Below are 16,888 nucleotides of genomic sequence, written 5' to 3'. Positions count from 1 at the left end.
ACAGACACACACAGACAGACACACACACCGTCCTGACTTCCACATCCCCTCCCCGACACACAAATAAATAAAATTAAAAGGGACAAAATACATTTAGGGAGCTGGAGACATCGTCAGTTAAGACCACTTGCTGCTCTTCCAGGGGCCAGAGTTCGATTCCCAGCCCCACATGGGGTTCACAGCAGCTGTGACTCCAATTCTAGCCGACCTGACGCCCTCTTCTGACCTCCACGCATGCACATGGTGTACAGACACACACGTGGGCAAAACGTTCGTACACGGGGGAACACACAAGCCGCGGCACTGAGGGCAACAGTTTCGGGGTTGGTTGGCTCCCTCCAGAACTCAGGGCGCGAGGCAGAAAGCGCTTTTACCCACTGAGCCCCTTCGCTGGCCCCTTAATATGTAATTCGGAAACAACCATGTAGCAACCGAGGAAACTGAGGCTGACGTGGTCCTAACTAGGCGCCTCTGTGTAGAAGCGCAGTCAATGTGGAGGGCGCAGGACAAGCGACACTCCCAGGGCGCGGTCACAGGGCGGCTCTGCGCCTTTAAGATGTGAGCTGGGGGCGGGGCTCGGGAACCAGCCTACAAGGTGACGTCATGCGAGGGAGCTGGGGGGCGGTCGGCGGGAAAGTGGAGTTAACGTTTAAAGGAGAGGCCTTGTCGCTGCCACTCCCGACGACTCACAGGACGGCCGCAGCGCCCCTTCCCTTTAAGGAGCGCGTCGAGGGAGGGACTTGGGTAGCCCCTCCCCCAGGCCCCTTTAAGGAGCGGCCCTGGTCCGCCGGCAGAAAAGCGGCTTAAAGGCGACGCGTGGCGCGATGGCGGCGTTCCCCGGCGGGTCCCGCGCGCTGCGGCCGCTGCTGCCGCTGCTGCCGCCGCTGCTGCTGCCGCTGCTGCTGGGCGGCGCGGACGGCTACTTCCCCGAGGAGCGCTGGAGCCCCGAGTCCCCGCTGCAGGCGCCGCGCGTGCTCATCGCGCTGCTGGCGCGGAACGCGGCGCCCGCGCTGCCGGCCACGCTGGGCGCCCTGGAGCGGCTGCGCCACCCACGGGAGCGCACGGCGTTGTGGTGAGCGGCGGACCTGGGCTGCGTGCGCGGGGCCTCGGCTGCGCACTCGGGGGATTAGGCTGTGCCCCCGGGGGACCCGGTTTTGTACCCGAGGGACGCGGTTATGCACTTGGCGGACTCGGCTCTGCCCTGCCGAGACTCTTATTTATGCACCCGAGGGACTTGGTTTTCCACCTGGGGACTTACTTGGGTTGTGCACCCAGGGAACTCGGCTGTGTACCCGAAGTACCGGGTTCCGTCCCCATTGCAGCTTGGGACCCGGAGTTACTGCCCCCTTGCGACAGAGTCTGAGCTGCTGCCAGCCCTCGCAGCGAGCTGCGACCCTACAGGACCCCAGACTCCCTCAGAACGGGCCAGGCTGTTGCTTCTAGACCCTTCCAGCGCACTGTGCAAGGCCAGCAGCAGCTTCCAGATCAGGCGCCCCAGGCTCGGGCCGGCCTTTCACGCTGAGATAGAGTCAATGAACTTAACAGGTTTCCAGCCCCAGTCAGACAACTGTGTGACCCGAGAATGGAGGAAGGGACTCTTCACACACAGAGACGAGGCAGCTATGAAGAGACCCTGGCCCGGGAACTTGACATCCTGACTCAGTTTCCTTTTACACAGTTTTTCTTTGTGACAGGGCCTCTCAGCAGTGGGCTTTCCAGATTAGCAGGCTTCATTCATCTGTAGAGTGAGCTGTGCCGGGCAGTAGGCACTGAGCCAGAGGGTGCTTATCCAGGGCTTTGTAGCGGTGGGGACCGGGCCAGCATGGGAAGCCCCCAGTGCCATCCTGTTGTTCCGCCTTGCCTTTGTTTCCCCAGCCGCTCTGACCCATGCTCCCCTCGTGTTCACAGGGTGGCCACCGACCATAACTCGGACAACACCTCGGCCATACTTCGAGAGTGGCTGGTGGCCGTGAAGGGCCTGTACCACTCCGTGGAGTGGCGACCGGCCGAGGAACCGAGGTGAGCCTCCAGCCCTCACTGGGGTACCCAAGCCCAAGCCAAGAGCCAGCACGCACGCCTGCCCCCACCCCGGGCGTCACCAGCAGACTGCGATCCTCCGGCAGACCTTTGTCCCCACCGTCCCTCACCCCATTGTCCAGCCTTGGCCGCAAACCTGCCACGCCCCCGTGGCGGAATTCCTTTGTGTCTGCTGGCCACTTGCTGCTGCGTTCCTGCCTCAGGGTGTCCCAGCCTCCTCTCCTCTAACTCCGTGCTGAGCCTGCCTCACTGTAGCCCAGGCTGGCCTGGGACTTGCCATCCTCCTGCCTCAGTCTCCTGAGTGCTGGAATCACAGATGTCCTCCCCCCACACCGGTCTGTGGGTTTGTATCCGGTCATCTTCGTGGGCTCTCCTGTTCCTTCCGTGCCCAGAGGCACCTCGAAGGCCCCAGGACCTCCCTCGCCGCGCAGAGCTTTCCTGGTCCCCAGCTTGCCAGCAGCCTCTGTGGCTCTGGGCCCCTGCACCTGGGCCCCTGCACCTGTCTCCCCAAGCTCTGCGTGGAGGCCTTCAGATCCGCTGTAGGCCTCTTCCTCTGTGGAGCCTCCTGTGGTCCCCTCCCAGGTGTGGTGGGCGCCCCCCAATCCCTACATCCCAGCTCTCTCCCACAGCGCCTACCCAGATGAAGAGGGCCCCAAACACTGGTCTGACTCCCGCTACGAGCACGTCATGAAGTTGCGCCAAGCGGCCCTGAAGTCGGCTCGGGACATGTGGGCTGATTACATCATGGTGAGTTCCGAGTGGGACATGTGGGCTGATTACGTCATGGTGAGTTCCGAGTGGGAGAGCCGGGCTGTCCATGGGAGATTTCGGAACCATGAGTAACCGCACAGAAAACCTTGTCTCAAAAAAAAAAAAATAGGGAAGGGTGCTGTGTTAGTTCAGTGGGTACTTGAGGCCTGGGTCCCATACCAGGTCCCCAAAAAAGGACAGGTGGCTTTTGTATCCCCTTGGAGTTGGACACTGCATTGTATTTTTAAAAACTTGTTTTAAAATAAGATTCCGTGTGTATAAGGGGCAGGCGAGGTCAGACTGCAGGAGTGGCCCCCCTCTTCCACCCTGCGGTCCTGGGTGACCTTTTTTGAGACCTGACTCCTCTTCCCTGACTTCCTGTAAGGAGGCAGCTTCTGGGGCTGGAGGCCTCAGTGGGTGAGAGCACTGGGCGCCTTGCAGAGGACCCAGGACCAAGGGCCCAGGACGCGCTCACAAGCCGCTAACCTCGGGGCCTGAGGAATCTGGTGCCCCCTTCTGGCCTGTGCGGGCACTGCCTCCTGCCACTGTGCTCTGCTAGATTAATTTATTTTTATTTTGTGCTCATGGGTGTTTTGCCTACATGTCTGTCTGTGCAGTACATGTGTGCCTGGTACCTGTAGAGGTCAGTAGAGGGTGTCACATCCCCCAGGACTGGAGTTACAGACGGTTGTGAGATGCCATGTGGGTGCTGGGAACTGAACCTGGGTCCTCTGTAAGAGCAGCCAGTGCCGTAACCGCTGAACCATCTCTTTGGTTCCCAGTGAAGTGTGTGTGTGTGTGTGTGTGTGTGTGTGTGTGTGTGTGTGTGTGTGTGTGTGTGCGCCCAGCATCAGGCTGAGTGTCCATGGGTCTCTGGCCTCTGTCCTGACAGTCGGTGGACTCAGGCACGTGGCTGGATCTGGCTTGCGGCCCTGAGAGTTGCTGCGGTTGGGTTTCACTGTCTTGTCTGTTCTGTTTGCTGATTGGCTGATTGCTTGCTGTAAATCCTTGTTGCGTCGTTTACACTAGCCTGGAACCCGTGGTCCTCCTGCCTCAGCTGTCCAGGTGCTGAGGTAACCGGCTTGAGCTCCCCCACTTTAACCTGAGTCGTTTTTCCTTGTGCCGTGGCTGAGGTGAACCCAGGTCTTGGGTCTCGCGTGTGCTGGGCAGAGCTGGATTCTGCACCCAAGAGCAGCGCTGTCCCCAGGCCTCTGCAGGGACCCTGTTTTCACAGGGTCGGCAGAGAAGGGAGGTCAGAGCTACTGTGAGCTTGGCAGTGTTTGACGCCCCCAATCCCAGGCTCACACCCCAGGAGGGACTCAGTCGGGATATACAAGAGGCAGGGCCCAGCCATGCGGACATGATTTTGTTTTGTGTTCTTGACTCTGTTTATTTATTTATTTGTGGGTCGTCACATGTTGTCATAACCTCGGGAGGCTGGAGGACGACTTTGGGGAGTCTGTTGTGTCCCCCATGAACTCAGATTGTCAGGCTTGGATGGAGGGCCGCCGATGGCTTCATACCGGATGCCCGGATCTAGGAGGCCTGTGGGGAAGGCAGGTGACTTCAGCTTGGAGAGGACAAAGAGACCAGAAGGAGGAAGGTGGACCCAGCTCCCGTTTTACGGAAGTGGAAGTAGATGCTGGAGGTAGAAGAGAAACAGTATGGACCTGGACGTTTCAGAGGTGAATGAAAAAATAAATAAAAAGGAAAGGAACGGACATGGCTGCTCCCAGGTGTGGTGGAGGAGAAAGTTTATTGTAGATAAACGGAGAGCATGGGTAGAGGCAGGGCCATGTGGGAGAGTCCAGAGTGGACATGACCAGAGTGAGCTGGGTAGAGGACGGGGTATGCCAGCCATCCTCTGCAACAGGTAGGCACTGAGGGATGCTGGGAGAACCTGGCGGCCAGGTCCACTATGAAATGTTAAATAGGCTCCTCAGCTACGTTGATAATGAATGAGTAATAAGGGGCAGAGTAATGTCTACGACTACTTCCTGTTGGCATCGTAGTTGGGGACCCAAAAAAGCTGGAATGTTGGTCAAGTCAGGAAGAGCAGACTTTCACTCTCTCTCCAGGCTCAGCAGGACCTTCTGGGGCAAGGGACGTGAAGGCAGCAGTCTTTAATTGGAAATCTGTTTTCCTAAACAGGAGTTGAATCTAAGTTACATCCACAGTATATTCTAGATGAGAGTATCACGTATGTAGGGTGTTGTAGCAAATTAAGATTCCCACATCACACAGGCTGTAACTGTAGCCTTATGCTATAAGTTTTAAGCCAAATTTTGTTACAGACTCTGTAACCACACTCAGTGAATTTATGAATCAATCCTGAGATAAAGGGTGTTTACACAATAATCTTAAAAGATTTGAGAGCAGAGCACAGAGAAATCATAGAGGCAAAGATTTAAGAGTGCAAGTTATATAACCTGAAGAGATGGGAGACTTTGGGATCACTTGCTTGTGTGCGGGCAGAAGCTGTTACAGTCTGCGGGGATTTGGATTATGGCATCCCCGGAAGACAGCAAAGCTTTAAGAAAATCTCTGAGGGGCTGGGGATTCAGCTCAGTGGTAGAGCACTTGCCTAGCAAGCGCAAGGCCATGGGTTCGGTCCTCAGCTGGGGGGGGGGGATCTGAGTCGAATGAGCAAGGGAGGAGGGGCTAAGGGACAGAACGGTGGGGCCGTGTAGCGTGGGGGACAAGTGGGAACTCCACCCGAGGGAGGATCCAGTGCCCCTGAAGCCATGAGGGCATAGAGAGGCTGCAGGACCCAGCAGGCCGCACTTGGGGAGGCAAGGAATGTACCGGGAGGTACTCGCAATGTTCCGGCCTCAGAGGGCACCGGGGCAACAGACAGAGCAGGTAGCTCAGAGGGGGAGGAAAGGGGCCCAGGAAACGGGGAGGCCCCAGAGCACCCCAGAGCACGAAGGCAGCTCCTAGGGACGGTGAAGGAGTCCGGGAAGAAGCTGACGAGTCCCCAAGCGGACCGAGAGATTTGTCACAGAGGAGAGGCGTCCTTTCCATATGAGGGGGCCTGGGAAGGCGAGAGGAAGCTTCCTGACACGCCGCGGTGGCTTTCGGAGTGAAAGTGGACGAAGCAGGGGGCTTGTGGATGGGAGAGGCAAGTGGTTAGAGCCGCAGAGGACACAGCGCCGGAGAAGTGCAAGTGTCTTAGAAATGCGCACGCGGTGGGGTCCCCAAGGACACAGCAGGGAAATGCCCACACGGTGATCACCCCAAGAGGTGATCACCCCAAGAGGGCCGCCACCGGGAGGGAGGAGCTTACTGAGTAGGGAGGTGGAGGAAGGGAGAAGCCAGCAGAAGCAAATGGCGGGGACACGCCTAGGAGAGTCAGCAGCGGCTGATCAGAGCGGCCCAGCCCTTGTAGAGGGAACTCATTCATGCTGCTCCCCGGTTTCAGCCCCAGATGAATCGGGGGAAAGACATTAAAAAGGAAGGACATGACAGCTCCTAGGAGTGGTGGAGGAGAGTTATTGTGGATAAAAGGGAGAGCGTAGGCGGAGAGGGACGTCTGAGTGGACATGACCTGACTGAGCCGGGGGAGAGTTGGGGGAGCCAGGTGCTGTGGCCGGGAGGCCAAAGGTACAAAAGGGGCAGGTCACCAAAATCTGGATTATATAGGGAAGAGCCCCTGGGGGAGGGGCAGCCCAGCCCCTGGGCTGGAGAGTTCAGGGTAGAGGATGGGTTAGCCTGCCATGCCCTGTAACAGATCGGGACTGAGGGATGCTGGGAGAACCTCGTGGCCAGGTCCAGCTTTGATGTGTTAAATAGGCACCTCAGCTGCCTGTCCTGGTTTGAGCTTCTAGAAGCTCCTGGAACCTTGTGGAACCTCGTGGAGCCTCCCAGAACAGACACCATGCCCCTTCCCTGCTTTTGGCTTCTGTGGTTTGAGGTTGGCCCTTCTGACAGTCGTCCTCCGCCAGCCTGGCTGGATGTCACTGTGACAGTTTACTCAAAGAAGCTTTTTATAGAAAGTTACAGTTTTGGGTACTAGGGGACTTTGGAGCACAGCACTGGACTGTGAAATCACTTCTCTGGCTGCGGGTCCGGTCACCCCAGGATGATTTTCAGGTTTAGCCGAACAGCGGGAGAACCAGCGTCTGGGGAATTGACTACCCCTGGCTCCACAGAACCCATTTTATTGTTACGTGACTTACACCTCAGTGAGTCGATTTCCGAGAACCAAAACCTCTTCTCTGGAGTTGTTTGAAGGAACCATGTCCCCGAGTGATTCTCAGCCAGGAGACCTCTTGGTTTTCTAACTCCTCTCATAACTTAAGTTCTGCGAAGGCGCTGTATCCTTCAGGAAGAACTCCGAGAAGAGACAGACAAAAGGGAGCCATCACAAGGCAGTGCCCGGCCAGGCGCTCACACTCGGTGTTCAAGCCGGCCACGGGGCTCTGCGGAACCTCTGGCTGCAGCTGGGGCTTTTTTTTCTTTTTTTCTTTTTTTCTTTTTTTTTTTTTTTAATTTTATTTTACGTTCATTGGTGTGAGGATGTCGGATCCCCTGGAACTGGAGCTGCTGACAGTTGTGAGATGCCATGTGGGTGCTGGGAATTGAATCCCGGTCTTCTGGAAAAGCAACCAGTTCTTTTCACCACAAAGCCACCTCTCCAGCCCTAATTTTTTTTTTTTTTTTTTTTTTTGGTTTTCAAGACAGGGTTTCTCTGTGCAGCTTTGTGCCTTTTCCTGGAACTCACTCTGTAGCCCGAACTCACAAAGATCCACCTGGCTCTGCCTCCCTTGGGCTGGGATTAAAGGTGTGCACCACCACCACCCAGCTAGCCCTAGTTTTTTTAAATGTAACTTTTCATTATGTAGCCCTGACTGGCCTGGAACACCCTCTGTAGACCAGGCTGGCCTCAAAGTCAGAGACCCACCGGCCTCTGAGTACTGGGATGTAGGCATGCGCCATGACACCAGGCTTGCTATTTATTTATGGTTTCTGAGACAGGGTTTCTCTGTGTAGCCCTGGCTGTCCTGGAACACCCTCTGTAGACCAGGCTGGCCTCAAAGGCTGGCTGTAGACCACCTCGGCCTCCCAAAGTGTGCCGTGGCACCGGCTAAGGCCAGCTGTTGCTGGACCTCTTCCTATGGAAGCTGTGGGTGGTGTGTGTGTCTGTGTGTGTGTGGGTGTGGGTGTGTGGTGTGTGTGTTGGGGCAGTGAAGCCCAGCGGCCTGCCATGAGGTCACTTTGTAGCTATGTGGTTTAACTGAGCTGCAGTTTACCTAACACCAAGTTAATCTTTCAGTGTGCGCAGTTCTTGGGCATTTAGCCATCACTTTGTACAGCGGTCATCTTTTATTTCAGAACCTTCCACCCCGGAAGGGCCCTCTGCCCTCCCTCCCCGGCCCGATCTGATCCGCTTCCCTCCCTGACTGACATTTCCTGTCCTAGAACCACACGCTGTGTGGCCTGTGTGTCAGGAAACTCAGCCTCAACCACTTTATAGCATGTAGGGGGGCTTTCTTTGTACCGCCAGCTCCCTACCAATGACGTGGAGACTTATTATTAATTATGAAAGCTGGGCCTTTAGCTTAGGCTTGTTCCCAACCAGCTATTATAACGTAAATTAGCCCGTTTATATTAATCTATGTTCTGCCACATGGCTCCTTACCTCTCCTCAATACCGTACATCTGACTTCCTCTGCTTCTGACTGGCAAATCTCCCACCTCAGATTCTTACCCAGAGTTCCTATATGCCTGGAAGTCCCGCCTATCCTCTCCTGCCTAGCTATTGGCTGTTCAGCTCTTTATTAAACCAATCAGAAGATGTTTTAGGCAGGTAAGAAAGAACAGACACATCTTCACACAGTGTACAAAAAGATCATCCTAATATCAGCGAGAATTTGTGTGTCTGTCTTTTTGGTGGCCGAGTAATATTCCAAATTGTAGCCTCCATACAAATGCCTCTGCTCAGGGGCGTTTGTGTATTTCAGTTTTTGGCTCCTGTGATGGGTGCCATGTTTGAACCCTTCCATTCTTTGGGGTTCATTTCCTAGGATGGAGAGTTAGACTTGTCTTTCTCTAGCTTTTGGGGGTGCCGCCAGGCTTGCCCTGGCTCCCATAATATCCAGTGTTTGCAGGGACTAGGTAGGACTGGCGCTTGATACCAGAGCTCCCCAGGGGCAGCCACGTCCCCATCTGGGGACACCGCAGGGAGCCATGGAGCCTGGTCCTGAGTGCCAGGGAGGTGCAGGTGGCAGCTGATCACAGTGTTCTAAAAAGTCACAGAGTGAATAGAAGGTGCATCAGTGGCCAGGACATAGAAAAGGCCAGTTCGTCCCCGGTCAGGTCAGGCTGTGGCTAGAACGGGGGTGGGGTGGGGGGGAGAGGGGGGGTTGGGATATTGGTGTATGCCTAATGAACTGTGGAACCGCCCCTGACATTACAGCGCACTGTGGTGGGTGGGCCCAGGCCTGGCTGCCAGCCACGCCCCCAGCCCTAATGGCCAGGGTTTTATTTTTAAATAATAAAAAAAAAATAATTATTTCTTTGTGTGTTACTCCAAGACAGAGTCTCTGAAGCTGGAACCCCCGGTCCAGCTCCTGTTCCGTTCCCCAGTGCTGAGATCCCTGCACACAAGTCACAGCTTTCTCCACGGGGCTGGGTGGGCAGCCCAGGCACCTCACGTCTGTGCACCAGTCACTTTGCCACACTGAGCCATACCCAGCCTCACAACCCAGTTATTTTTATTATCGTTTTTAATGTGTATACATGAATGATTTGCCTGCATGTGTGTCTGTACCACATGCCTGCCGGGTGCCCAGGGCCAGAAGAGGGTGTCAGATCCCCTGGAACTGGATAGTCCTGAGTCACCACGTGGGTACTGGGAACCAAACCCGGGTCCTCTGCAAGCGCGGCCGGTGCCGAGCCGTCTCTGCAGCCCACAGAGGTGCTGAGAGGGCCGAGGGCCCCCTGGGACGTCCACACCTCCCGCTGGGCCTGGTCGTGCTCACAGCAGGTGACCCCTCTTGCAGTTTGTGGACAGCGACAATTTGATCACCAACCCTGACACTCTGAGTCTTCTCATCGCTGAGAACAAGACGGTGGTGGCCCCGATGCTGGACTCCCGCGCAGCCTACTCCAACTTCTGGTGTGGGATGACGTCCCAGGTGGGTGTCCCCAACCCTTCATCACTGAGGTTGGAGCAGGAGCAGAGAGAGGCTGGCCCAGGTTCACAAGGTGACCGCTAGGGAGTGGCCGTTCCAGGAGGGACCTTCAGGGGTGGCTCGATCCAGGTGTTCCAGCAGATCGGGCAACTGGGGAGGGGGGGGGGGGTGGACCCCGCCATGTCCACTATGACCCGGTGATCACAGTAGGGAGCTGCTGGAGGCCACGTGGCTCTTGGGGATGCCTGCTGTAGCTGGATGCCGGCATCAGGGTGTACACTGCTCTGTGGGCTCCAGCACCCCTGACCACCCCCACCCCCCACCCCCACCGCAGGGCTACTACAAACGCACCCCTGCCTACATCCCCATCCGAAAGCGGGACCGCAGGGGCTGCTTTGCGGTGCCCATGGTGCACTCCACCTTCCTCATCGACCTGCGGAAGACGGCGTCCAGGAGCCTGGCCTTCTACCCGCCACACCCTGACTACACCTGGGCTTTTGATGACATCATCGTCTTCGCTTTCTCCTGCAAGCAGGCAGGTGAGTGAGGCCGGGCACCCCGTGGCTGGGTGGGTTCAGACTGCCCGGGTCCAAGAACAGAAGTGCAGAGTGCAGATGCCCGGTCACAGCTGTGTTCCGGGAGGTCCTGCTGCAGCCCTGGGACCCAGGGTCTCTGCCGCATGGCTGCCTGGACCAGCCTCGTCCCCCAGCTCCTCAAGACTCGTTGGCCATCACGTGTGCCAGTTCACACCTCTGGTCCTGAGACCTGGGAGGCTGAGGCAGGAGGATGGTAAATTTGTGGCACACACAGTGAGGTCCCGTACCAAACAACAAAAATAGACATGCATGGTTCCTGTCTTCATCTTCTCCCAGGGGTGTGTGTGTGTGTGTGTGCGTGTGTGTGTGTGTGTGTGTGCGTGTGTATGTGTGTGTATGTGTGTGTGCGTGTGTATGTGTGTCTGTGTGTGTATGTGTGTGCGTGCGTGCATGTGCACGCTCATTGTGGGTATGTGGGTCAGGGGCCTCTCTCCTCAGTCTGCACTGCATTCACTTACTTGCATGTGAACACCCAAGCTCACATGTGGAAGTCGGAGGTCAGCCTGCAGGCGTCAGTTCTCTTCATGTGGGTCCTGGGGATGGAGTGCAGATCTTTAGACGTGGTGGCGCACACCTTTAATCCCAGCACTCAGGAGGCAGAGGCAGGCAGATCTCTGAGTTCGAGGCCAGCCTGGTGTACAGAGCGAGATCCAGGACAGCCAGGGCTACACAGAGAAACCCTGTCTAGAAAAACCTAGAGAGAGACAGAGAGGGAGGGAGGGGAGTGTCTGCTCTCTTGTGGGTGCCCCCTCAGCTGTGGCACCCTGACTGCTGAGAGCCTGATCCCACCTTTGTTTTTGAACACTCACAAATCAAAGTCAGCTTTTACGTTTTTGAAGAATGACCAAAATCTAAAATGAAGAATAGTAACTCTTTGCTTCAGTTGAGGGGTCCCGCAGCCCAGGCAGGTCTGCGGCTCCCCGTCACGCTGCCTCCGTCCCGAGCGCCGGGATGACGGGCGTGCCCCTCACTGCCTTCCCGCTTGTCCTGCTTCCAGAGGTGCAGATGTACGTGTGCAACAAGGAGGTGTACGGCTTCCTGCCCATACCGCTGCGTGCGCACAGCAGCCTGCAGGACGAGGCGGAGAGCTTCATGCACGTGCAGCTGGAGGTCATGGGTGAGTCTCCTTGGGCCATGGCCTTGGCTGTCTTGACTGCACCCCACGAACGGAATGGGTGCTGCTGAGTGACAGTCCTGTGCATGGGGTGTGGCTGAGGCCAAGGGATGGATCGCAGGCCAGCCTGGGCTACAGCTCCAAACCCCAGCTGAAAGACTGTCAGGAGGGTCGGTACACCCGTGTAGCATTTAGGGGGACACATTTGGGGTGACAGCATCCAGTGTAAGTCTCACTGCATTTCTGCAAAGCTTCTGAGCGTGTGACTGAGGAGCGCAGGGCCTAGATGGCTCAAATCATCACACATACACAATTCTGCAGTAGATATTGAGCACCTGCTGTATACCAAGCTCTGTGCTGGGCACCGGGAGTACAGTGTGAGTGGACAGACCCCACATTCCTTCCAAGATGTTAGAGATGGAGTTAAGAGAGCCCGGCAGTACCCTGAATCCAAGGCTGACACTGGGGGCCAGAAGAGGAGCCTGACCAGTCAGGGGCCCGGAGGTTGCCCCCGGGTGTCATAGCTGAGGTCTCACTTGCTCTAGGCAGGAGTGTGGCGTGGGTGAAGGGCCTGGGGCAGGAATGGGCCACTTGGGAGCTGGTGCCAACAGCTGAGAAGGGACCATAGTCCAGTCGTACTGGGAGCTTGGAGGGCGTGGGGTTCTGCGACCCCAGCGACCCCTGCGACCCTAGCAACCCCTGCGACCCCAGCGACCCTAGCAACCCCTGCGACCCCAGCGACCCCAGCGACCCCTGCGACCCCAGCGACCCCAGCGACCCCTGCGACCCCAGCGACCCCAGCGACCCCAGCGACCCATGCTTCCTTCCCCTCAGTGAAACATCCGCCAGTGCAGCTGTCACGATTCATCTCAGCGCCCAGCAAGACTGCAGACAAGATGGGCTTTGACGAGGTGGGCCCGGCCTTCCCTCCCCCACCCCGGAGCGGCAGGCAGCGGTCTGACCTGCGGCTCACTGAGACTTTGGCCACAGGTCTTCATGATCAACCTGAAGCGGAGGCGAGACAGGCGAGAACGCATGCTGCGGGCCCTGCAGGAGCAGGAGATCGACTGCCGGCTGGTAGAGGCTGTGGACGGCAAGTATGTCGCATGCGCATGTGCGTGCATGTGCGTGCGTGTGTGCGTGCATGTGTGCATATGCGTGTATGTGTGCATGTGCCTGCATGTGTGTGTATGTGTGTGCATGTGTGTGTATATGTGTGCATGTGTGTGCGTGTGTGCATGTGTGCTTTGCGTGCATGTGTGCGTATGTGTGTGTGTACCTACATGTATGTGTATGTGTGTGCATGTGTGCTTGTACATACGGAGATATGGAGGGGATGGAGCCAACTCTGGCATATCCTTGGTGCAGCCAGGAAAGCAGGAAGGCTTCTCATCCTCAGACAGGCTGCCAAGTGGGGTGGGGTAGGGTGGGTGGTGGACTCAGACCCAGCTGGGTGGGGGCATTCACAGGCGGGCAGAGGTTGGTCAATAGACAGAGCTGCTTCTGCAGAACCTCTTACCTCACCCCTCCTCATCCCCGTCCTCCTCTCCCTCCTCCCCATCCCCCTTGCTTGTCCCCCATCCTTGCCTTCCCTGCCGTCCTCCTCCCCCTGGACCCGCAGAGCCATGAACACCAGCCAGGTGGAGGCCCTGGGCATCCAGATGCTGCCCGGCTATCGGGACCCTTACCACGGGCGACCACTCACCAAGGGAGAGCTGGGCTGCTTCCTCAGTCACTACAACATCTGGAAGGAGGTGGGTATCGCAGTGAGGCGCCTGGCCTGCAGCCCTCAGTCTCCTCACAGCTTAGGTCAGGCCCAGAGGCCCAGGGAGGGACTGTGGCCCCCATGCTGCCGCCTGCATACCGCAGCAGGACCTGTGGCTGTCCCATGAACTCTTCACGGTGGGGCAGCCACGTGCATTGCACAGATGCAGGCAGGCTGGGGCTGCGAGTGAGGCCTGGGGCTGTGACCCCCAGTGCGACCTCTTCGCATTCCAGCCTGACTCCGCTGCCTGTTTTTATAGACATGATGGCCTCTGGCATTAGTATCGCTGGGCCTTGTGTTAGGGAACAACAGATAATGATGTGCCGTGACGTCATGCAAGAACCAGACTTGGGACCTGCAAATTAGAAGCTGGATGGGTCGGGTATTGACCCCAGATGATGAGGTACAGGAAAAGGGGTGCCTGGATGCCCAAAGTAATGGGTGCTTGCGTGGGCCACCCTTCTTTCCTGAAGTTCCTCATGGGCAATCTGTTAGCTCCACTGGATGACAGTGAAGCCTCCTAGACCGAGGAGGAAGGGTGAGAGGACCTGCTTGTTATTTCCAAGAGGAAGGCTTGATGTCACAGGCAAACAGCTAGTTGTGGAAGGTCGGGGTGCACATTTCCTCCTAACCAGCAGCTCGGGCTGGGTCTTTGTGACCCGGCGGGCCGCCCTCCTTCAGGTGGTAGACCGGGGACTACAGAAATCACTCGTGTTTGAGGACGATCTGCGTTTTGAGATCTTCTTCAAGAGACGTCTGATGAACCTCATGCGGGATGTGGAGCGCGAGGGGCTGGACTGGGACCTCATGTGAGTGGGGGGTTGGTGGAGTGGGTGGAGATGGGGCATCAGCCTGTGGTACCGGCCTGGGGATTGCCAGGGCTCAGAGGCACAGCCTGGGCCTGGGACAGAGCCTGGAGGATATCCGAGCTCTGCTCTCTGTCGGATTGACTTGGTCCTGTCCAATTTCCCTGTGCCAAGTCCTGTTCCCGATGTCTGGGGAGCATTCTCTGGAGGGTGGGGGCATGTAACGAGTCTGCGATTCTTCACCTCAGCTACGTGGGCCGGAAGCGCATGCAGGTCGAGCACCCTGAAAAGGCTGTGCCTCGCGTGAGGAACCTGGTGGAAGCTGATTACTCCTACTGGACGCTGGCCTACGTGATCTCCCTGCAGGGAGCTCGCAAACTGCTTGGTGCCAAGCCGCTGACCAAAATGCTGCCTGTCGACGAGTTCCTGCCGGTCATGTTTGACAAGCACCCGGTGTAAGGAGTTTGTGAGGGAGTGTTTAAGGGGGTTGGGTGGCAGACGGTGGTCTTTGAGTCCTGGAAGGGCAGGGCAGGGGACTGCTGGGCTCTGGGGCTGGGGGCAGTGGGATAAGGCCTCGTGGACTTGAAGGATGGTCTGTTCCTGGCCCCTTGGCCTCCATGTCTCCTGTCTCCCCTAGGTCAGAGTATAAGACTCACTTCTCGCCCCGCAACCTGCGCGCCTTCTCCGTGGAGCCTCTCCTCATCTACCCTACACACTACACGGGGGACGACGGGTATGTCAGCGACACAGAGACCTCGGTTGTATGGAACAACGAGCAGGTTAAGACTGACTGGGACCGAGCCAAGTCCCAGAAGATGCGCGAGCAGCAGGCCCTGAGCCGCGAGGCCAAGAACTCGGATGTGCTGCAGTCCCCACTGGACAGCGCTGCCCGTGACGAGCTCTGAGGCCGCTGCAAAAGGCCACAGCGACCGCCGGGGCCTTCACGCACTTGCCCGGACTCCAGGGCCACCGAGGCAGACCGCCGCGGGCTCTGTAGCGGGCGGTTTCCATGTGTTCTTGCTCGGCCGCTACTTGCACATCGGCAGCATTAATGGAGTGCTTACTGTATGCCTGGGAACGGGGCTGGGCACCGGGAGACTGGGCAGGAGCGAGCCGAGTCCGTTGTGTCCACCATGAAGGACAGTTTCCTAGAGTGTGAAAGAGTAATGATCCTCCCATCAGCAATGGGTTGATCATCAGGCACTTATTGATCAACCTGCCTCAGAGATTAGGGATGCATACTCACTTTTAAATCTGTTGGAGTCTTTATTGAGGGCATACTGTGTATTGGCACCATTCTTAGCTCTGGGAATACTGATATGAGAAAAAATTCAACATGCCAAGCACCTGCTGATGCCAGGTCTTGGGCAACGCTGACTTGAGCGCCTACTGTGTGTGCTCACCAGGTGCTGGGGTAGAGGTCCCAGTGGTACTCACCCCCTAGTGGGCAGGACCGGCTTACAATAGTTAGCACTGCTCACCCCACGTGCCAGGCTGCATGCTGAGTGCAAGGATGGAGAGTGGACAAAATTAGTTTCTTATGTAACAAGCAGTTATTGAGCACCGACTGTGTGCCAGGCCTCGGGACTCCCAGCTGGGTTGAGGAATAGCCACCCTTCAACCTGTCCGTGGAGGACAGCATCTTCCACTTGTCCAGGGGGAGGTTGCTGTCCGCACACCTGACTGCTGGGTTTCAGGGTACTCGTGGCCTTACAAGCCCCCCTGGAGGGGGCGTCATGGGAGCTGGGGCTCCCTTGCCCATCCCGGCTTCCATAGCTTTTCCCTGCTCTTGTGTCTCAGGTGCCCCCTGCCTGCTCTCGTGATTGGGGGCCTTGAAGTGGCCCAGCTGCGTTGGGGTGTCCTCTTGGCCCTGGCAGTGTTTCCCCACAGGGCCGGGGGGTTGCTGTGCCTTCAAAGCCAAATCGAATGTCAGTGGGCAGCAGGTTTCGCTTGCCTGCTCAGATCTTGGTAACTTGCTCACGTTCATATTAAATACTCCTGGTTGGTTTTCACCGAAGCCTGTGGTCTTGCTGCCCTGAGTCCCTGGCCCTACCAGTCAAGATTTGGGGGCACAGCGCGCCTTGGAGGCGTGTGTTGTGCAGACTACTGGGCACTTACGGTATGGGTCTGGATGTATTGGGAATCCCATGTCCCCCCACCCCATAAAGCACCCCCGGGAGTGTCTGGTGGATTGTCCAAGATGCTGTGGGGGCCATCACAGTCTGTTCCCAAGGAGACAGACGCCATATTGTTTGGATTATCAGAGTTCATGGAAGGAGCCTGCCACAGGGTGACAGCGGATGCTGTGGACGTGGAACAGGGAGCTGGTCCCTGGGCCAGTGACAGAACAGGACCAAAGCAGTATGAAGAGGAACTCAAGGCAGGGACTGTGAGGAACCTGCTGGCCAGTGGCTCCGGCTTCCGCTCAGCCTAGGCCCGCTTACCGAGGGAGGGTGCCATTCCTGTCTGCCATGAATCAATAACGTGCCCTATAGACATGGCCACGGCCATCGCCCTGAGTAGAGATGACTGTTGGCTGGTGGAGCTGACAGCTAGAGACAGACAGACGCCCCCGCACCAAGTGCTAGGACTTCTGGGCCAAATCCCACCAGTTCTCAGGGTCCTAGGGCTCCAGCCTGGGATTTGTAAGCTGTCACCGATGGTTTGTGACCACTCTCTGACAA

At 57.2% G+C, this 16,888-nt stretch overlaps 1 protein-coding gene across 1 annotated transcript; it reads left to right on the top strand.

The window, feature by feature from the left end:
- Nucleotides 1-804: 804 nt before the first annotated feature.
- On the top strand, nucleotides 805-16,221 carry Colgalt1 (collagen beta(1-O)galactosyltransferase 1). The gene is made up of 12 exons (XM_076553153.1): nucleotides 805-1,072; nucleotides 1,909-2,019; nucleotides 2,667-2,784; nucleotides 9,792-9,926; nucleotides 10,258-10,462; nucleotides 11,517-11,636; nucleotides 12,468-12,544; nucleotides 12,624-12,730; nucleotides 13,255-13,387; nucleotides 14,080-14,207; nucleotides 14,453-14,659; nucleotides 14,842-16,221. Exons 1-12 carry the CDS (start codon nucleotides 825-827, stop codon nucleotides 15,107-15,109), a joined length of 1,857 nt encoding a protein of 618 aa, XP_076409268.1. The 5' UTR covers nucleotides 805-824; the 3' UTR covers nucleotides 15,110-16,221.
- Nucleotides 16,222-16,888: the final 667 nt, after the last annotated feature.

The sequence above is a fragment of the Peromyscus maniculatus genome, chromosome 17, assembly GCF_049852395.1.
Source record: "Peromyscus maniculatus bairdii isolate BWxNUB_F1_BW_parent chromosome 17, HU_Pman_BW_mat_3.1, whole genome shotgun sequence".
Classification (NCBI taxonomy): domain Eukaryota; kingdom Metazoa; phylum Chordata; class Mammalia; order Rodentia; family Cricetidae; genus Peromyscus; species Peromyscus maniculatus.
This window is presented reverse-complemented; position numbering and strand designations above follow the sequence as displayed.

Coding starts and splice junctions, on each gene's coding strand:
- Colgalt1 (XM_076553153.1), top strand. CDS start 825: ATGGCGGCGTTCCCCGGCGGGTCCCGCGCGCTGCGGCCGCTGCTGCCG. Junction 2,785..9,791: donor TGTGGGCTGATTACATCATG/GTGAGTTCCGAG, acceptor CCCCTCTTGCAG/TTTGTGGACAGCGACAATTT. Junction 14,660..14,841: donor ATGTTTGACAAGCACCCGGT/GTAAGGAGTTTG, acceptor TGTCTCCCCTAG/GTCAGAGTATAAGACTCACT.